Below are 22,303 nucleotides of genomic sequence, written 5' to 3'. Positions count from 1 at the left end.
CTCCATCTTGAATTTGACCTCTTGTAAGAACGGATTCAAATCCTTGAGATTTAGGATAGGCTGCACCGAGCTGTCCGGCTTCGGTACGAGGAACAGACTGGAGTAGTATCCCTGGAGTAGTATCCCAGACTGGAGTAGTATCCCTGGAGTAGGATCTTCTGTGCCTAAAGTTGCGCCTTTTCCTGTGAGACCTGGAGACCGGTCTTGAAGAACCTGTTTGGGGGGAGCAACCGGAAATGGACCTTGTAACCCTGGGTTACCAGATCCCTTACCCACGAGTCCTGACAAGATTGCAGCCAGATGTGACAGAAGGACAGCAGTCGGGCCCCAACCCTGGGATCCCCCAGATGGGATCGTGGACAGTCATGCAGCTGACTTCATGGACTTGGGTTCCTGGATGGTTGCAGAGGCACTGAGGGAAGGAAGTGAGACATACCTCCCGTTGCTTGGGATATCCACTTATCGAGCTCTGGCCCGAAAAGAACCTCCCCATTGAACGCCAGGGCTTTTATTGCTCGCTTGGACTCTGCATCAGCCTGTCATTGGCGTAACCAGAGAGCCCTGCGAGCTGAGATAGATAAGGCCGAAATTCTGGCTGCAACCATGCAGACGTCAGAAGAGGCTTCTATTAGATACAAGGATGCCTCTTGGATCTGTTCAGCAAGCTGAACAATGGAGGCAGGGTCAGAGCCCTCATGAACCTCTGTTAGGATCTGAGATGCCCATACCCCCATGGCCTTATTTACCCAGGATCCAACCTGGGCCGGACGCTGAATAATTCCGGCCGCAGAAAAGACATTCTTAAGGGTTACCTCCAACTTACGGTCAGATGTGTCCTTTAGAGTGGTAGCACCCGGAACCGGGAGAACTGTCTTCTTAGACAGTCGTGAGACTGACGAGTCCACCACTGGTGGAATCTCTATCCTCTTCCTGCCCTCCGGTGAAAGAGGGTAAGCAGACAGAAACCTCTGAGGCACCTGGAACTTTTTGTCAGGGTGACCCCAAGCCTGCAAAACATGTTCATCAAATTCCTCAGCTGGAGGAAAGGTGGGTGTCTGTTTTTGTCTCTTCCCAAAAAGAGAGGGGCAGACCGGAATGTCCGTGTCATTCGTCACCTTACAGGCAATCTTAACCATCTGTATGAGGTCCTCCAAGCCTTGTGTGGATGGGGCCGGTTTCTGCGTATACAACGCTTGAGCATCAGGGTCATCATCATCATTATCTGGAAGGGCATATCCTCATACTCCCCAGAATCTCCAGAGGGTGGTAATAACCTCTTTCTGAGTAAAGGAGGAGGATTTTGCCTAGAGGATGAAGCGCTAGCGCCCTCTGCTGGGGCCAGAGCTTTTGTTAAGCCCTGTACAGCAGAAGCCAATGATGCCTGCTGGTTTCTGGAAGTCTCTCTATCTCTTTGAGCTGCTGAGAGCTCAGATGCTAAATGAGACATGACATCAGCAAGCTGTGATGCCCAAACAGGGGTCTGCATGGGGGACTCTGGTGCTGGGGGTGAAGCAGTGCATTTATCACATATAGAGTCTCCCTCCTTAGAAGGTGTAAATCTAACATTACAGTTCTTGCAAGTAACCCTTGTGAGGTTATCAGATTTACTGTAAATCTGTAATTACTATATTTTATTAGGTGTAGTAATTAATGTACTATTTTAGTCCGTCGGTACCCTCTTATTCTCCATAGATGTTTCTATCCCCCAAATCTGTGTGTATTTCCAGATCAGATCGCTCTTGCCCTAATATGGTCTGCCAGGAAATACCCAGGAAATAATTCACCAAAAGGTTATGTCCCATTACCATACTTTTGTTCCTGCTATCACAGGAGGGTGTTAGCTGAGGGACAATCTTCACAGGGGGTGATCCAATTCCCCTGCTACCAACAGGAAATGTTCACAGGGGGTAATCAGGACATAATGTAATCAGACTATGATTGTGTCTCTACCTTCAGCTCCTTTGTGTCAATACCAGACTTAGTGGAACCCGGCACCACAGGGGGTGATCAGCCCATAACGTAATCTTGTGTTGTATTGTATCTTGCTATGCATATCTTGACCACTTCCAGACTTTCTGGAACCGACCCCAGCAGGGGGCAGAAGCAGATGGGCAGCAGCAGTACCTGGGAGGGGGGATAAACCTGACTTGAATCCACCAATAGGGATTGAGTGCAAGCCCACTGATGGTATGGAGAAGCGTGGGAAATTGGAAGTTTTTAAAATGACTGGCACACAAGCCAGGAGAGAGAATTGATGGACTGTCCTGGACTAAGAGGTTATGCTCTGTCTAGGTATCGTGTGGACTTATATGCTATCACTGCTGTGGGGATTAAGTGATAGTTTGCCCTGTGGAACTGATCTGGGACTGTGACTATACAAGGACTGTCTGTTTGGGCCTGCTACCTGAATATCTTTCTACTCTGCAATTTACCTTTGCCACTGTTTATTGTCTATTTGTGCGTGCTGTGGAAAATAAACCATATTTTGGTTTCATCTGCTCGGTGTCTGAGTGATTGAGGAACTCGTACCCTCACAACCCTCTTGGAGCTACCCCCTGCCATGGTAACAGCACCCAGTAATCACCACACACTACCACACTGACACAGATAGTAGGTATAGGATAGGCAGTAATATGTACTGGAAGGGAGAGACAGTAAAAGTAAAAGAGCCGTCACAGCTGTCTCCACCTAGCTCTAAACCCCACTGTAACTCACAGACCGGGAAGAGCGTTCAGCATGACGGTCACCAGGGGACAAGGATCGCCCAGCTGCAGTCTTAGGAGGAGATCTGCAGTGCAATAATGGAGCCTCCAGCAGCCTGTTCAGCGGCGCCAAATGTCCAAGATGGCCTCCGTGACTTGCAGGGAACGCTGGGGTATGCCAGGGCCTGCTGGGAAGCACCCCGCGGTGACTCCACCCCCCGCCCGGCAGCTCCGTCACCCATAATGGCGCCAGGTTTAAAAAACCCTCTGCTGACCATCCTCTAACAGGAAGGCAGGGTAATACTCACATTGCTGCGGCCTTGCCGTCGGCAGTGGGGCTGGGGGAGGATCGGGTGCACGCTTCGTGTGAGCGGCACCCGTTGCATCTCCAGAGACGGTGGTCTCTGTCAGCCAGGGAGCCGGGCGGAAACCATATAAGCTGCAGCCGGCCTCCTCCGGCAGGCTCCCACGTCGCAGGCAGATACTGTAGTAGCAGCAACTATCTGCCTGTCCTCAAATGGCAAAACTTGCTGCTTTAAGCCCTAATTACAAAAAGCCCAAGAGATGAGCCAAATGTGACCTGCTCCCATTTGGGCACGATCTAAGACTGCCTGGGAGGGGAAGTAGAAGGGGAGGAGTTGGTCACACTAATTTATTTTTAAAGTGCCCATGCTCCCTGTGGTCGCCTTCTATTCCCCAGTGTAACTCCAGTGACACCTAGTGGATGAAGGAGAAAATATTTTTTCAGTTTTTTCTCCAGCCACTGAGTTTAACCCCACCCTCACAAACCCACTAAGCCCTGCTGTCATTTTTATTGGCCAGCATCCCAAACAGTACCTGACAGTGGTTGCCATTGATGGTTCACCACAGATGTTTTTTGATGATGGCATCATTGATGATGTCCATCAATTTGCAGACCATCCATGGTCTTCAAAAAGCTGGATAGAAACATATATTTTAATGGCAGATAAGAATCATTTAGCCCATCTAATCTGCCCATTTTTTAGCCATACTGTTACCTCAAACCCTATTTGATCCTTATTTCTTTCTAAGAATATCCTAATGTCTATCTCAAGCATATTTTAATTGCTCTACTGTCTTAGCCTCTATCACCTCCACCTCTCATGGGAGGCTATCCCACTTGTCCATACCCTTTCTGTGAAGTATTTTTTCTTCAAATTCCACCCTGAACCTACCTCAATCCAGTTTCAGTGCATGTCTTGTGTTCTAATACTAATACTCTAAAACCAGATACAAATCATGGCTGCTTATTATTAATAATCCCTAGAAATGCATTAATAGAATTGCACATAACCCATTTCCTTTCATTCAAAACAACTTGTTTATTTTTACATTTAGTACCGGTTTAAAAATCCTAATTATATTTTTGCTTTGCTCAGTTTAAGACCGTTGGACTTGGAGTTCATGATACACCTTAGTAAGGTTGTGAATATTATACCGGTTATTGCAAAAGCAGACACGATGACCATCGAAGAGAAGGTAGAATTTAAACAGAGGGTAAGTGGTGATACACTATTAACAAAAACTTGTTGTTATTTAATTTACATGTAGCACATTGGCACAGTTAATAATTTTGCTAAAGCATTTGATTCAGAAAATAATACAAGAGCTTTTAAACCAAATCAAACAAGCATCAAATCAGGGTCAGGTATTAATTATGGGGGATTTTAATTTACCCAACATTGATTGGGAAAACAAAACAGGTAAATCAGCAAGAAGCAATGGGTTCTTAAGCTTACTTAAAGACTAGTTTATTACACAAATGGTAGAAACTCCAACTCATGATGAGGCAGTCTTGGACTTAGTTTTAACAAATAACACAGACTTAGTTTCAAACACAAAAGTAATTCAACAATTAGGGAACAGTGATCACAATATGGTTTCACTGGAAATCAACTTCAGTAAATTACATCAAAAAGGATCTGCAAAAATACTAAACTTCAGAAAAGCGAACTTTGAATTATTCAGGGAAGCACTAACAGGAATTGGGTGGGAAACGGTTATGGAGGGAAAAAATGCAGAGGAAATGTGGGATACTCTAAAAAAGGTGCTTGATTCACTAACTATTGAATACATTCCTAAAGTAACTAAATGTAAATTCAACAAAAAAAGCCACCATGGTTGGACAAAGAAGTAAGGTCAGCTATCAACAATAAAACCAGAGCCTTTAAATTCTATAAAAATAACTTGAATGAGGAGGCGCTCGCAAAATACAAAGAATCAAACAAAACTTATAAAGGGGTAATCAAAGCAGCTAAAATATTATATGAAGAGTGCATAGCCACTGAAAGCAAAACCAACCCAAAGAAGTTTTTTAAATACATAAATAGTAAACGTTTAATTAAGGAAAACATAGGCCCACTAACTGATACTAGTGGAAAAAGTGTTACTGAGGACAAGGGAAAAGCAAAACTGTTAAATGAGTTCTTCTCATCAGTATTTACTAAGGGAGAGCTGACTGTGGAACGAACATTTACCAAAAACGGGACAAATAAGCCAGATCTCATTGTGGATTTCACGCCGAAGGAAATAAATAAGCAAACTCAAAACAAATAAATCACCAGGGCCAGATGGGATTCATCCGAGGGTATTAATGGAATTAAGGGATGAACTAGCTACCCCCCTACATTATATCTTTAGCAAGTCACTATCGTCAGGTAAAGTACCAAAAGATTGGAGAATAGCAGAGGTAGTGCCAATATTCAAAACAGGAAAAAAGGAAGATCCCGCTAATTACAGACCCGTTAGTTTAACATCAATTGTGGGTAAACTATTTGAAGGATTTTTAAGGGATGGTATCCAGGAATATTTAGACCATCACCGTCTACTCAGTACTAACCAACATGGGTTCGTGAAAAATCGTTCATGCCAAACTAATCTACTAGGGTTCTATGAAGAGGTTAGCAAAAACCTTGATAATGGAAATTGTGATTTTCCTAGATTTTGCTAAAGCATTTGATACTGTCCCACACAAGAGATTGATTAACAAAATGGAGAACCTAGGATTGGGTGAAAATATCTGCAGATGGGTAGGGAATTGGCTATGTAATAGAGAACAAAGAGTGGTTGCGAATGGTGCCGTATCAGATATGATACCGGTACTAAGTGGAGTGCCCCAGGGTTCGGTTTTGGGGCCCATTTTGTTTAACATTTTTATTAACGATATTGGGATAGGGTTACTCAGCAATGTATCCATCTTTGCGGACGATACAAAACTTAGCAAAGTCATCAAATCATCAGAAGATGTCACCATGCTTCAAAATGATCTTGCAATTCTAGATGAGTGGGCAGAAAAATGGAAGATGAGGTTTAATGTAGATAAATGTAAGGTTATGCACCTTGGGAGACACAACCAGTGTGCAAGTTACAACCTTAGCGGAGAGGAACTGGGTAATTCCATACTTGAAAAGGATCTAGGAGTCCAAATAGACAGCAAACTGGGATGTAGTGCCCATTGTAATGTAGCTACAAAAAAGGCTAACAAAATTCTGGCATGTATTAAGAGGGGAATGGAAACTAGGGACTCAAGGGTAATTATGCCACTGTATAAAGCATTGGTAAGACCTCACCTCGAGTACGAAGTGCAGTTCTGGGCCCCACACTATAAAAAGGACATCATAGAATTAGAAAAAGTCCAAAGGCAAGCAACAAAGCTTATTAGGGGAATGGAGAATTTAAACTACAGGGAGAGATTAAGCAATTTGGGACTATTTACATTAGAAAAGAGACGTTTAAGGGGGGACATGCTCAACATGTACAAGTATATCAAGGGCCAATATAAGGAACAGTCACACACCCTCTTTTCTACTAGAAAGGAATCTATGACACGAGGGCATGAGTATAGATTAGAAGAAAAAAGATTTCATTCAGCTAGTAGAAAGAATTTCTTTACTGTCAGAACAGTCAAACTCTGGAACTCTCTTCCCAGAGAGGTGGTAACGGCTGGCTCATTAAATGCGTTCAAGGCAAAATTGGACAAACATTTACTGGAGAAAAACGTCCATGGGTACAAAAAAGAAATATAATTTGTCTGTAAAATATCAGAACCTACCAAATCAGCAATGGATATCTATAACAGGTTGAACTAGATGGACGCAAGTCTTTTTTCAGCCTTACCTACTATGTAACTATGTAACTATATTGCTCATGGGGAAAAGGGGAATGGAAAAAAATCTGCACAGGCTGGTGCTAGAGCACCCAGTTTGGCTCCAATTGAGACAATCTGATGTGTAGATCTTGGAGGGGGTACAGCCAGAGACACTGTATAGTACGAAATGGAAAGGACAGAAAAGAGTGTATTTTTTGTTGGGGCACCGAGGTAATTTGAAGAGATGTTTGTATTAAAATTACAACTCTTTATTATTAATTATTAAAAAACTGTCATATTTGTGTAATATGAAAAAATTGTGTACAAATAAACATATAATTATGTGTTAAATAAAAACAGCGGTGTCCTTTTGTCTTTTCACTTATCATTTCTGTGGAGTTTTATATATTATGTCTTGGAATTAGACTTATATCTTCAGGAAATTACTGCACAATCATTGGTCTAGAATTTTTTTTTTTTATATACAGTATTTCGATATGTGCAGTGTCCCTACAGATTGCTACAATTTGTTCAATCTGTTACTTTATTTGTATGTGGATTAAATATTACTTCCACTTGGAGCACAGTATCAGTTGATGTTTTCAAATAAGCACAATGTTTCCACTGATCTTATTATAGTGCTTTGTTATTCCAGGCTTGTAGCCAAGAAAGTATTCTCTGAGCTTATCGGTTTTATATCACTCCAGGTGATAGCTCATTGCTTGGTATATAGTATTTCATTCTTCTAGGCCCATAGTCAAGAATATATTCTCTGAGTTTACCGGCTTTATATCACTGCAGGTGAAAGCTCATTACTCAGTATTGTGCTTATTAACATATACAAATGGTGTTCCTTACTCAAACGATTCTTAAATGATTGGCAAAGATACTCCACTTCATGTTTTGAATGATAGAGTGAATTCCTTATTTTTAGCTAGTCTTTAGTTTAGACAGTGATAGAGCACTTTTGCGTTATGCGTCGGCAGGGCCGGATTAACAATGGGCCTTATGGAGCTACAGCTCAAGGCCCACTCTCCAAATAGCTGAGGGCAATGGCTTTTCAACGAGCCCAGCCCCGCGTCACTAGCCCCCCCCCCCCCCCTGGGAACCGGAGATACAGCCAGGCAAAGCTGGAACATTTTCCCCATAGGATAACATGGGACACGTTAATTCCGACCTCCACTCGGTTCCATCGGCTGCCAGTTCCGCCCCCGGCATCACAGAAGCTTGAGGTTGATCTCAGTCGAACCCAAATCGCTGGGCCTTCAATCTGATACCTGGTCCATAGGGGTTCATTGGTTTTAGAGATATTATTGCGGGTAAACCAATTTTTTTTTTTCATTTCTGAAATGTAATTTCATGGCTGTTCATGTTGTTTGAGGAAGATTTCTCTGGAACCAAACAGCCCAGTTTCACGGGACCAAAATCATTCGAAGCCTACATGTAAATGGGTCAGTTTGTTCTGAAGATATAGCTGGTTGTTTAAAGGGGGGGTGGGGGTGGTTTTCTCCCCCCCTCACACCAAAAGGGGCCAGTCCGGGAATGTCCCTGCATGATCCTGGGACCTTATTCCTGGGTAAATCCCTGCATTTTCTGGTGTAGAAATATTTCAAATAGCCGGGACAGTGCTCTGAATACAGCCAGGCAGCCCCCTGCTCTCTGCCCGGCTGTCAATGGCTGTCATTTCTGCCCAGCGGCGGCTGTCCCCCAGTTACCATGAGCATGGAACCCCTGGCAATGAGCATGGAACCCCTGGCAATGAACATGCCTTAACAAGAGATAAATGCAAGGGTGATAAGGAGAGATAAATGTCCAGCCAATCAGCTCCTTACTGACTTTTTTCAAACACAGCCTGTAACATGGCAGTTAGCAGGTGATTGGCTGGGCATTTATCTCTCCTTGTCACCTTTGCATTTATCTTTTTGTTAAAGCTTAATACATCTGCCCCACTATTTTTAATAGGCATTATGGTGTTTGTCATAATACGTAATGGAGATTATGGTGTGTGGCTTAACATGTAATGGGTATTATGGTGTAAATTTTTAATGCGCGCCTTTGGCGTGCAATGCACCAATTTATGTTGCATATTGTGCATTATTGCTCAATCTGTTTGGTATAGTGCAGGCATGTCCAAACTATGGCCCTCCAGCTGTTGTGAAACTACAAGTCATGCATTGTCACAGTTTTGCTATTAGGGAATGCTAAAACTATGTCAAGGCATGCTGGGACGTGTAGTTTCACAACAGCTGGAGAGCCACAGTTTGGACATGCCTGGTATAGTGTGTATTTTGGCTCAATCCATGTGGCAAAATGTGAATTTTGCCTTAATCGGTGTGGCATAATGTAAATTTTGACTCAATCTGTGTGCCATAGTATGAATTTTGGCTCAATCTGTGTGAATTTTGGCTCATTCTATGTGGCATAATGTGTAAGAGGCAAGTACAGTATAAGGGGGTTACTATTGTGTTGCATGATTTGTATAAGGGGTATATGGTGTGGTAAACTTAGGTAACCACATAAAAGGCGCTGAAATGTTGTCTACCAAGTTTTGGCTTTCAGTATTTTTTTTATTTTTTATTATTATTATTATTATTATTATTATTGTTTATTTATATGGCGCCACAAGGGTTCTGCAGCGCCTGACAATACATAGATGAGCAAAGAACAATACAAGAAAGATTGTGATTTACAGTACAAATGCAAATGAGAACAAGTACATGGTAAATAATCAAGACAGTTGCAACAGTGGACACTGACGCAATTATAACAGTGGCAGAGATATATTCTAAGTAAAGCACATGAGGGCCCTGCCTGTTAGAGCTTACATTCTAAAGGTACAGGGCAGAAAAACTGGGGTGACACAGCTGGGATAGAAGTAAACATAAACATAGGGTTAGGATAAGAGATAGTTGGATTTAAGGAAGAAGTGGGTCTTGAGTGCCCGTTAAAGTTTTGTAAGGAGGTGGCAAGTCTAATAGGGAAAGGTAGAGAATTCCAGAGATGCGGTGCACAATGGCCAAAGTCCTGGAGTCGGGAATGGGAGGAAGTAACCAGTTTGCAGGAGAGGCAACGTGCATTTGTGAAGCTGAGTGGGCGGGTGGGAGTGTAAAGAGAGACAAGGTCAGATATGTAGGAGGGAGAAGAATGGGTGATGGCTTTGTAAGTGAGCGTAAGGAGCTTGAATTGTATTATGAAGGGATAGGGGAGCCAGTGCAGGGCTAAGAGAGTAGAGGTGGACATAGTACATTTGGAGAGGAAGATGAGACGGGCAGCAGCATTGAGGATAGATTGGAGTGGAGAGAGGTGTTCTACAGGGAGGCCAGAAAGTAGTAGATTACAGTAGTCCAATGTGGATATAACTAGTGAGTGGATGATGGACTTTGTAGCATCCTGGGTGAGATAGGGTCTAATCCTGGAAATATTTTTGAGGTGGAAAAATGCCAGGACTGTGAGAGATGCTGAATGTGTGGTTTAAAGGAGAGAGGAATCAAGATTGATGCCAAGGTAGCATACTTGGTGGCTAGAGGAGATCATTGTTCCATCAATAGAAAGTGACATTGTGGAAGGTGATGTTATGTGGGAGGGCGCGGAGATGATCAGCTCAGTTTTAGACATGTTTAGTTTAAGAAAGCGCTAGGACATCCAAGAAGAGAGAGCGGAGAGACAGTCAGAAATACGAGTGAGGAGATCAGGAGAGAGGTCAGGAGAGGAAAGGTAGATTTGAGTATCATCAGCATAAAGGTGATATTGGAAGTCGAATGAGTGAATGAGCTCACCTAACGATGACTGACTGGAGGCCCTTGATCATTTTCAGCTCCAGGCCCATTTAGACCTTAATCTGGCTCTGTGCGTCGGTCACTGTAGGATCTAAGTTTTAGATATGTCATCTATTATCCCACATAGATGTGTTCTATATATATTCTCAGGCACATCTATTTCAAGTGCTATATAACACACTTTATCTTTAGTCGAGATATCATTTATTGTATGACATATGGATGAGCAATTAATTGCACAGTGTGTCGGTTCAAACCATATGTGTATGCAATCAGGTTAATGTGGGTTTTCAGAGAAATTACATTTACATCATAAGTGGCATCTTTACAGAGTGTATCCGCCAAATATTTAGATCATACAGTAAGTGACAATTTTTCAGAGTATGCCCGGCAAACAACGGCTTATAGATAAAAGTCGATTCTATTCATATCTTTATTGCTGGGTATGCGTCCGTCTTTCTTAGTCATAGACGGCACATCACAGTAGCTGTTTGGCAGGCATCAGCTATAGACAGGAGCCGCTTCTGCTCTAATCTATATGCTGTGTGCGCGCTTATCTGTTTTAATCCTAGACGGCGTGTTACTGCGGGTGCCGGGCAAGTATCAGTTTAAATGCCGGGTTTGTACACTGTGACACTTGCGGTCCTAGTCGCGGCCACTTCTACTATTATCTGTTGGTTGTATATACGTTCGCCTGTTTTAATACTAGACGGCGTGTTACAGCAGATATCAATTTAGATGCCGGGTTTGTACACTGTGACACTCGCGGTCCTAGCCGTGGCCGCAAAATAACACTCTTATTATATTTGTGGATGCAGCACAATTCACATTCAATACATTTAAATATTTTATGACAAAGACATGGACTGCCGTGACGCCGATGTGCGTTTCACGGGTAACAGTTTTATCAAGGTGAACCCGATTGCTCCATTCTGAGGGATTTTAACTAGAAGGGCACCAATCATAGCTGATGTTGAGAAGTCATGTGTTTTTTTCAACCCGTCTCCGATTAGGAGATGTGGTTATGATGTACTGTATGCTGATGCTGGGGATCCCATAGGGAAATGTGGGCTTGTGAAGTATGTATATTCCATAAGGAAATGAGGACTTGCAAATTGTGTAAGATTTATTCTTGCTGGGTCTTTGAGAAGGGTGATGATATTGTTCATCTCAGTTGATACTTAAATTATTGTTATTAAAAATGTTTATCAATTGATGTTGTGTTTTTTTCTGCAGAATTGAATGCATTTTTTGAGATGATGTTCTTTGTTATTAATTATATGTGTTGTTATATTTATTAAGCATATTAAGATTATAATTAAAATTGTAATTGTTATCAAGGAATTGAAGACTTGTGTAGCTATGGATCGAAGTGAAGGTTAGTTTGGGATAATATACTGAATTAATAAATATTAGTGTCTTGTGTGTTTTTAAAATGGTGGGTAAAGTATGAAACATACAGTATGAAAGAATCAGGGATATTGATTTATAACCACTGGTGATTATGAGGATTGGTTTGTGATACATGAAGGAAAATCTTTATTTGTGAGGGGATTTAGTGGTATTCTTAATAGTGTGATGGTATCGTATTAGGTATTGGTGAAAGATAAAAATTGTGAGAAAAACAGCAACTTTAAAATAGGTGGGACTATTTGTGCATAATTAACTTACATACCAAATTACGAGAAGTGTGGACTATTATTTGTGTTAATGGCATTGGGAAATGTGTATCTGAATTGAAATGAGGAAAATAAAGAGGGGGGAGTGTCTTCGTTGTATTTTAATGTGCAATGTGTTCTCAAGAGTAATATCTGTTATAATGAATAATTTGTTTTGTTCCCTGTGATTTACAGGGAGAGACTTTTATGATATCAGAGGAAATGTACTTAGCTGTTATGTTCATTAAGTACTTTTGGATACATGCTATCCATCATGAATATCATCTTTGTCTCAAACTGTAAAAGTTTTTTATCTACATCACCGCCTATGATGCCCAAATGAATATGCCTCATTCCAAAGGCCTGCAGTCCCTTGGGATTTCCATTGTGATGTGAAAGAAAATGGGAGGCTATAGGAGTCAGATTTTTGAATTACTTTTGTCTTGTCTTGCTTTCCTGATACCTACATGTTCCAAGATTCTCACTTTGAGTTTTCTTTTCGTTTTTCCAATGTAGATTTTATTACTTGGACATGTTAAATGATAAACTACTCCTTCTCTGGTATGCTCGACGGAGCTCGCATTTCGGAGATGCTGTTGTTGTGGTTGTCGATGCATCTACCCAGTGGACTGTCAGAGTCATATTGAGTCTTATTCAGATCTGATTGCAGTACAAATTTGTTCTCAAAATGGGCAAAACCATATGCACTGCAAGTGGGGCAGATGTAACATGTGCAGAGAGAGTTAACTTTGGGTGTGGTGTGTTGAAACTGAAATCTAAATTGCAGTGTAAAAATTATTCAGCCAGTATTTACCCTGCACAGAAACAAAATAACACCATGTTACATCTGTCCCACCTGCAGTGCACATGGTTTTGCCCATTTTTTAGAACAATCGGTACCAACGACAAAGTTAATGGTAGGTGGGATGTCCTCAAGAAAGAGTATAGGGAATTATGTATGAAATTAAAGGTGAGGACATCTAGGGTAATATTCTCAGAATTATTATCAGTGCCAAGCGCTAGCTCAGGGAGGCAGATGGAGATCAGGGAGGTAAACGTGTGGCTAAAGGACTGGTGTAGGAAGGAGAGATTTGTGTTCATGGAACACTGGGCGGACTTCTCGGTCAGGCGCCATCTTTTTTGCCGTGATGGATTGCACCTCAACGAGGAGGGGGCTGCGGGGGGGAAGGATGGTTAGAGGGTTGGAGATTTTAAACTAGGCGATGGGGCGGTGGGGGTAGCTAGATACTATGGGTCCCATAGTGAGAATAGTAGTATTGGGGTCAAGAATCAATCTGTGGGAGGACATAGTTACAGGTAATGTCTGGGGTACTAATAAGGGTAAAAGCGTGGGTAATTCCCAGGGTGTTCCAGGAATATTATGTAATAACATAATCTTACCTCATTAGAGCTTTTAGGTACAGATGACCTTAGGGTATGGGAAGGAGTAAACGACATAGGAAGAAGTTTCAAAACTGACCGGCAGTGGGCATGGTGGGGAGGGCTGTAGAGAGTCTAATGAGGGGGAGGTGGGTAGAGTTAGTTAGTAAGGAATACAAATAAGTCCAGAGAAGAAATTAAACACAATGTTAAGGACGCAAATAAAAATAAACATAAATTAAAATGCCTACTGGCAAATGCAAGAAGCTTAGCGGGTAAAATCAGGGAACTAGAAACTGTGGTCACTAGGGACGATTATGACATTATTGGTATTACAGAAACATGGTGTAACGAGTCGCACAACTGGGCATTAAGCATGGAGGGATATACACTCTACAGAAAAGATAGGGAATATAGAAAGGGTGCCTATATGTAAAAAATAACTTAACATCGTGTGAGAAAGAAATGAGCACAGGTAAAGAGGAAGATTACACTGAGGACGTGTGGGCAGAGATAACCGACAATAACAAAAAAAACGAATACAATTTTAATAGGGGTATGCTATAGACCTCCGAACATAAACGAAAGGGACAAGTCTCTTCTTTTAAACCAAATCAAACAATCATCAAATCAGGGTCAGGTATTAATTATGGGGGATTTTAATTTACCTGATATTGATTGGAAAAACGAAACATGTAAAACGGCAAGAAGCAGCGGGTTCCTAAGCTTACTTAAAGACCAGTTTATCACACAAACGGTAGAAGCTCCAACTCGTTATAAGGCATTATTGGATTTGGTATTAACAAATAACATAGATCTAGTTTCAAACAAAAAAGTAATTGAACATCTAGGGAACAGTGACCACAATATGGTTTCACTGGAAATCAACTTCAGTAAATTACATCCTAAAGGATCGGCAAAAATACTAAACTTCAGAAAAGCTAACTTCGAATTATTCAGAGAAGCCCTAAAAAGAATTGTGTGGGAAACTGTTTTTGAGGGGGAAAATGTGGGATACTTTAAAAAATGTACTCGAACTTTAACTATTAAATATATTCCTAAAGTAAATAAGGGTAAATTCATTTAAAAAAAACACCATGGTTGGACAAAAAAGTTAGGTCAGCAATCAACAATAAAACAAGAGCATTTAAAGTCTATAAAAATAACCTAAATGAGGAGGTGTTCACCAATTACAAAGAATCAAACAAAATTTGCAAAGGGGCAATCAAAGTAGCTAAAAGGGATTATGAAGAGCGCATAAATTGTTACAGAACTAATATTGAGCTTTTTTTATAGTTGGGCAGAGTCAAAGTTTAAGGTAGCTTGAAAAAGTTCACCCACTCTAACATGGTGGCTAAATTGGTCACATGGTACAACTAGTCCTGGTTCCACCACTACTGATTTGCCAGCATTTATTTGTGTGCGTGTGTGTGTGTGTGTGTGTGTGTTGGGGGGACTACTTCATAGAGTTTTGGAGTTCCTTACATCGATATAGAAGAGACAGGCATTATTACTGTTTAAACAAGCTATAAACCCTGCACCGACAGCCCAGGCCTAGGCTGCTCTGGAGAGGGGGAACCCAATTATTTGAGGGGGTTCTCACCTCCCCAAAAACTCCTGGCCTGAGCTGACTAGTTAGGGTGGGTAATGCTTTGGCCACGTGAACCCATCAAGCATGTCCCCTGGCTATGGCATTGCACTAGTGGAGCCTGGTGCTGGTCCCCAAAATACGGGGGACCCCTACTCATTTTATCCCCCATATTTTGGAAATCAGGGCTGGCTCAAGAGCCTGGTGCTGGTCCCCAAAATACGGGGGACCCCTACTCATTTTATCCCCCATATTTTGGAAATCAGGGCTGGCTCGAGCCTGGTGCTGTTCCCCGAAATACGGAAGACCCCCACTCACTTTGTCCTCCATATTTTGGGAACCAGGACTGCTGCAAGAGCCCGGGGCTGGTCATGCTCATGGGGGGACCCCACATCATTTTTTTATATTATTCAATTATTTTTCTGTTATAGACAAAGAAGATGACACTCCCCCAGGCTTTATTCCAACCCATTATTTAAATTATTTAAATTTGAAGACTTTTTTTGTTCCCCCTGAAGTCACCTAAACATTTTTTGTGAGAGATTTGAAATCTCTCAGGCTGAATCTCCCATTATAAATCGCTGGCAGAAATATCTGTGTGTGTGGGCTCATTATCTGAGAGAGTCAGTTTAAGGGAAATCTCTCATGCTTAATCTCCCATTGTGAATCTCTTGCACAAATCGCAAATTAAGGGCCCTTAAGAAGCAAGTGATTTTAATTCATCTGAAATTGACCAGCATCGACCTTTATTTAATATACCACAATTATCTTCACTTGTGGGATCAAATGAAGCAAAGGTGCCAGAGGGTTTATGTAGGGAATTGATCTGGTCACTGGCTATGGAAGAGCATGCCTTTCATTTCAGATCTTATTAATCTTGTTCTTGAAATTAGAAGTGAGATCTTGTGCACTGATAGAAGCAGGTGGGTTTGGTGAGGGATTAGAAGTGATTTAAAAGTGCAAAAAAGTTGATTGGGGTTAGCAGCTAGAGCAAAGTTAAAATATAATAAATTTGTTTGGGAGTGTCTAGTGGTAAAATTGGTAGATGGTCTTATTTTTACGGAAGTTACACATACATATACTAGGGTTAATTTTGTAGGAATCTAAGTAACCTATCAATATTTTTCGGGGATTTGTACTTTTGCACTTTCATATTGATAATGTAAAATTAATCAACAAAATAAATGTATGTTGGGTACTTGTTTCCTAGCACGGCCACAATCGTGTGGATCGTGTACCTTTAAGTTAAGGTACACGATCCACACGATGGACCCGATTTCCTTTGAAATCAGGTCCATTTTGCCGGCAAAGGTACAAAATCGGGGGCATCGCGTCGGTCGGGACCATTAACATTGGTCCCGACGCGACCGACGCAATGCCCCCGATTTTGCCATAGGCTTCAATGTTAAAATATTTTTTAACATTGAAATCGTGAGGATCGCGTCGGTCTTGTGCCATTATAATGGCACAAGATGAGATGGACTTGATTAAGTCCATCTCACCTTTAAAAAAATGTGAAAAATGTGAAATGGGCCAATATGACCCATTTCACATTATAGATGTCCCCGTCGTCACCCCACGATAGACGCCAACCCGAAGCGTGGCGAGCGGCGGCGGTGCGCGTCCTCCGACCTTTTCATTCCCCTACTATCCACGTCGGCGTGGAGTTGAGAATAGAATAGTGTGGCGAGTGCAGCGAGCCACCGAGCCCGAAGCGTGGCGAGCCCCGCGAGGGGACGCGTATAACTTCACAGGTATACGCGTCCCCACGCGGGGCTCGCTGCGCTCGCCACGCTTCGGGCTCGCCACACTATTCTATTCTCAACTCCACGCCGACGTGGATAGTAGGGGAATGAAAAGGTCGGAGGACGCGCACCGCCGCCCCTCGCGGGCTCGCTGCGCTCGCCACGCTTCGGGTTGGCGTCTATCGTGGGGTGGGGTTTACGTCGTTAAATTTGGGGGTCTAGGGAATATTTTACATTGAATCCAATGTAAAATCGGGTCCCAGGGACCCGATTTACATTTCATTCAATCAAAAAATTGGGTCGAAAATCGGGTCGGTCGCGTCGATCGCATCGCATGCGACCAAATCGCATGCGATGCGATCGACCGATTTTTCCGACACGACCACCCCGATGTAAATCGGTGTGGCCGTGCTAGGAAACAAGTACCGTATGTTGTATCATAAGAAAAAGCTCTGTGAGGCACTATACATGCTATTTTACAGTCATATTGAATGATACGCAAAATTGTTTTTAAAAGTTGACTTTCAGTAGCTAGAGACATTTATTTATGAAATTACAAGTAAAATTTTCCTCTTAATACAAGCAAAAGTATATGGCCAACTTCATTGTCTATTTTCCCAATTTATCTTACAGCTGGCCATTTAATCTCTCATAGCTTTAATAGTTTAACTTAATTTGACATTATATTTAGTACAAAACCAAGTAAAGCCATACTGATTGCCTTTGCCATTTGTTTTGGCAGGTTCGGAAGGAGTTGGAAGTGAATGGAATTGACTTTTACCCACAGAAAGAATTTGATGAGGATTTGGAAGATAAAACAGAAAATGATAAAATAAGGGTAAGTCAGAGCTTTATAATGCTGTACAAAAAACATGAACCAACTATATAGCTGCAGAGATCTCAACTGAGCATGTGCAGGTACCATAATGGCTTTCCTGTGTAGAGTGACATGATTGGAGACAGATATCGCCTCTCAAACTTGTAAGAGAGACCTTCTATAATTCTGTTCCAGCATCCCTGCACCACTACCTATACCTATAGCTGCACTCAATAGCAGGGAGCTATACAAAACCCCACTATGCTCCATCACTAGTATACATCTAACCCTGAGTACCTGTTAGCGATCAATAAAATTATACCACTGCTTAAGTAACTGAGCTGTTTGAGTCATCTTCTGGTATGTGCCTATGTAAATCTGTAAACATATAATTTCTAACATCTTTAACATTATTTTGGTAGCGCTAATGGTCATATTTTTTAAAAAAATTAAATTTTCTTCTTCCCAACTCGTTCCAACCAGATAAGAAGCAATGCTGACAGTTGGACTGTGCATTGGAATATTGCTCTGACATTTTTCATTTTGGGCAGATTCAATTAGCTGTGGGTTATGTCACCCAGGGTAAAGTACCAGGAGCAGGGCTGGCGCCACCACTAGGAAGCTTTAGGTAATTGCCTATGGGTGCCGGCCATTGGAGAGCAGCATCACACACTGAAAATGTATATGATGCATTGAATTGAACTTCTCCTCTTTAAAAGGTGAGGAGTTTATGCAGTCATTAGGGCTTTTTTTGGTGTGCTGTATTCCTGTGTGTGTGTGGGGGGGGGGGCAGCAGTAGGCAGATGTTCTGCCTAGGGTACTGAGAAACTTTGCACCGGCCCTGACCAGGAGCTCTTCAGTCTGTTTGGAGAGTGAGAAGCAGCACTTCGGTTTCATAGCATCACTACCGTATCAGTTTCCTACACTGGAAGAAGTCTGCGTGACATCCTCCAGACAGACATTGTAGAGGGAAATTGATTTTTCAGGGCAGGAGGGAAAGATAATAAGGGTGAAAAGTGAGTCAAGCAGTGAGGATAAGAGTGTGGTGTCAATAGCTTCTAGGTTACAATTAGTGATGGTAGCTATGGAGACAGAGGTAGAGAAGTGAAAATATTATAGTCTGAGAGAGGGAATGAGGATTTGACGTGAACAAAACTATCACAATGATGGGTTAAGACTAGATCAGTGAGGGTGAGGTGGTCCACTAGTAGATACCAAGCAATAATGTGTTGACAAGGAGCTTAGAGGCAAAGAATAGTGTTGGGACATCTATCAGGACATTGAAGTCCTTAAGAAGAAGGAGGAAAGGTCTGAAGAGAGCCAGGGAATGAGAGAGAGGGAATGAGGATTTCATGTGATCAAAACTATCACAATGGTGGGTGAAGACTAGATCAGTGAGGGTAAGGTGGTTCACTAGTAGATACCAAGCAATAATGTGTTGACAAGGAGCTTAGAGGCAAAGGATAGTGTTGGGACATATATCAGGACATTGAAGTCCTTAAGAAGAAGGAGGAAAGGTCTGAAGAGAGCCAGGGAATGAGAGAGAGGGAATGAGGATTTCATGTGATCAAAACTATCACAATGGTGGGTGAAGACTAGATCAGTGAGGGTAAGGTGGTTCACTAGTAGATACCAAGCAATAATGTGTTGACAAGGAGCTTAGAGGCAAAGGATAGTGTTGGGACATATATCAGGACATTGAAGTCCTTAAGAAGAAGGAGGAAAGGTCTGAAGAGAGCCAGGGAATGAGAGAGAGGGAATGAGGATTTCATGTGATCAAAACTATCACAATGGTGGGTGAAGACTAGATCAGTGAGGGTAAGGTGGTTCACTAGTAGATACCAAGCAATAATGTGTTGACAAGGAGCTTAGAGGCAAAGGATAGTGTTGGGACATATATCAGGACATTGAAGTCCTTAAGAAGAAGGAGGAAAGGTCTGAAGAGAGCCAGGAATCAAAGTTGCCAAGGAATTTGAAGGAGGAGCCAAGAAGCATATAAATGACCGCTACTCAAAGGTGGACAAGTTGGAAGAGGAGAATAGCATGAACCCTGAACTTTGAGAATGAAAGGAATGGTGCTGAAGGTATAAGTTGGAAAAATGATAGACAGACCACAAAACCACCACCATAGCATCTCAAACTTGATCCAGGGGAGGGGGGTGAGAGAAAGTGAGGCCCATAAAGGAGAGAGATAAGATGACACTCCAGGTTTCAGTGATGGCTAGGAGATTCAGGGAGATTGACATAAAAAGGTTATGGCTGAGGGCCTGTTTATTACAGGAAAATATGTCATTGCAGAAGGCAGAGGAGAAATGTTAGTGCTAGAGATGGGAATGAGATTGCTGGGTTGCTTTCATGTGGGGTGAAGTTAGCACCTTCTAGAAGATAAACTATAAAATCTGATTAAATTTACCACTGGATGAGGGAGAGAGTTAATGAAAAGATGGTCATGATGTGGAGGATAAATCCTCCACCGTGACCACTTGTTCACACTCACCAGTGCAGGGGGGTCGGGGGTCAGCAGCAGGTGGTCGCATTTTGGCACTCTATAGTTCCCCTACAGCATGGATGAAAATTAATGGCTCCCGAATGACAGTAGAGGGTAAAGAATATAAGCTTGCATTATTCGCTGACAACCTGCCGGTTGTCCTGTTGAACCCAATCATCTCAATCCCCAAACTGTTGTCCGAATTTCATAGATTTAGTTCCCTGTCAAACTTTAAAATTAATTTTTCTAAGTCTATGGCAGTAAATGGGGAAATTTACTAAGACAAATATGCCTTTAAAAAAATTGTATTTGTACGAGTAATACATAGTAAATAGAGTACAATTTTTTTTAGGCGTATTCATATTTTTGGCATTTACTATGCCAAAATTACACCAATTTGTATTTGTATTCATTACACATTCGTATTTGTGGAGAGAAAGTGGGCGACCCGCACCATCTGTGGTCAAATTTATAAATTTTTGTAAATGTTTGCAATTATGAATGGAGATAGTCCCACCAATGGGGATTTATTATATATAAATCTGCCCCACTTGGTTAAGGGTGCCGTCAACTGATTTAATATATGTAGAATACAAATAGAAGAAAAGCAGTTTAGTGTGACGCACTCCTCATTCATAGTGTCAACAAAGTGACTAAAAATTGTGCTGTACCTTTAATAAGTGAAAAGACTTTTTATTTTTTTATTTTTATCCATGTCACTCACAGGCCATCATTTGTTACAGCAATAATATATAATTTTTATTAATTATGCTTGACCCGATAATCTGTTTCCCTGTATCAGGAATTACAGTGGCGAAAATATTAAAAACAGAAAGATGTGAGATATAGAGAAAAAAAGTTATGAAAGATTAAATAACTCTCTGCTAACCGTAGTTGTTTAGTTTAATTTAATTTATAGATCCCGCTTATCATGCAGGTAAATATAGTGTATATTATTTCAGTACAAATATATGTAATAAATGGTTCTAATCCCAAACTAGAGTCAAATGTCCAATTATATAGTGTGTTTTAATGGTTTTATAAGCAATCTCCTCTCATATGGGGAGTTTGTGTTTGCTGATATTCACACTTAACATGTCATGTTTGCAACAATTCAGTACAGTATATGTTGCTACTTGCTGGATACATTGTAGTAATGCCACATGAGTATCTTATAGTCGTCTTGCTGTCTGTACTGTGCGTCCAAACACACTGTGATCAGATCCTAGCTTCTGTATCAATTATGATCAGAGAGTACGCTAGTCACACAGTGTTGCAATTATATTTAAACACGATGCCCTTAAATTGTATGGATGATATAAAGGTAGTAACCTGCCGTGTGGCCCAGTAAACTGCCTATAGGTACAACGTATGGGGTGTCAATTCACATATGCAGTGGTGCAGGTTGGTACAATAATGTCACGGTGTGTATACAGGATAGTATGCTTAGTAGTTTGTCAGACACACTGTGTACATATCTTTAATTTCAGGATCAACACTTATATTAATGCTTGGTGTCACGGACCATGATTAGGCTTGGGTGCTCTCAGTCTTATAATAGCTGGTGCTATTTATATTCCACTTTCACGCTTAATAGCGCCCGCAATCTGTGGTGTGCACCAATGTATTAGTTATAAAACTGCGCTTCATATGTTTTTAATAGCGCTATTGATGCTGGGGTATTTTGCACAAAACTGCCAAATGCCGGCAGTTTTACAAGGTCAAATTAACCACACACACGCGCCGGAGCGTGTAGTGAATGGGTCCCGGCTAGTGACACCTGCTGTTAGGGATCTGATCCCTGCACTGTGCTTGCGTGTCGGTAGTACACACGCGCCAGGGCATGTAGTGGATCAATCCCAGCTAATACCGCCCGCTATTAGGGATCTAACCCCTACAATGTGCCTGCGTGTCAGCGCCTGAGGAACACGCTGATATACTGCACTTGCGGTCTCCGTGTGCCGGTACTGCTCTTATACTACAAATTCATACATGACAAGATATTGGACATTTAGACATATAAATACCTAGGACTGATATA

General features: G+C 41.7%; 1 protein-coding gene across 3 annotated transcripts in view; it reads left to right on the top strand.

Moving 5' to 3' along the window:
* Positions 1-22,303, top strand: part of SEPTIN3 (septin 3) — a 169,653-nt gene that overhangs the window by 106,014 nt on the left and 41,336 nt on the right. For all 3 annotated transcript variants that reach the window (XM_083156655.1, XM_083156654.1, XM_083156656.1), the window contains 2 exons: positions 4,103-4,220; positions 17,700-17,795. In XM_083156655.1, the coding sequence (XP_083012781.1) occupies positions 4,103-4,220; positions 17,700-17,795 (214 nt within the window). The remainder of the gene's footprint in view (positions 1-4,102; positions 4,221-17,699; positions 17,796-22,303) is intronic.

This window comes from Crinia signifera, chromosome 8, assembly GCF_055691185.1.
Source record: "Crinia signifera chromosome 8, ASM5569118v1, whole genome shotgun sequence".
In the NCBI taxonomy this organism is placed as follows: Eukaryota; Metazoa; Chordata; class Amphibia; order Anura; family Myobatrachidae; genus Crinia; species Crinia signifera.
The sequence above is the reverse complement of the archived record's forward strand: the minus strand, read 5'-3'. Positions and strand labels throughout refer to the sequence as shown.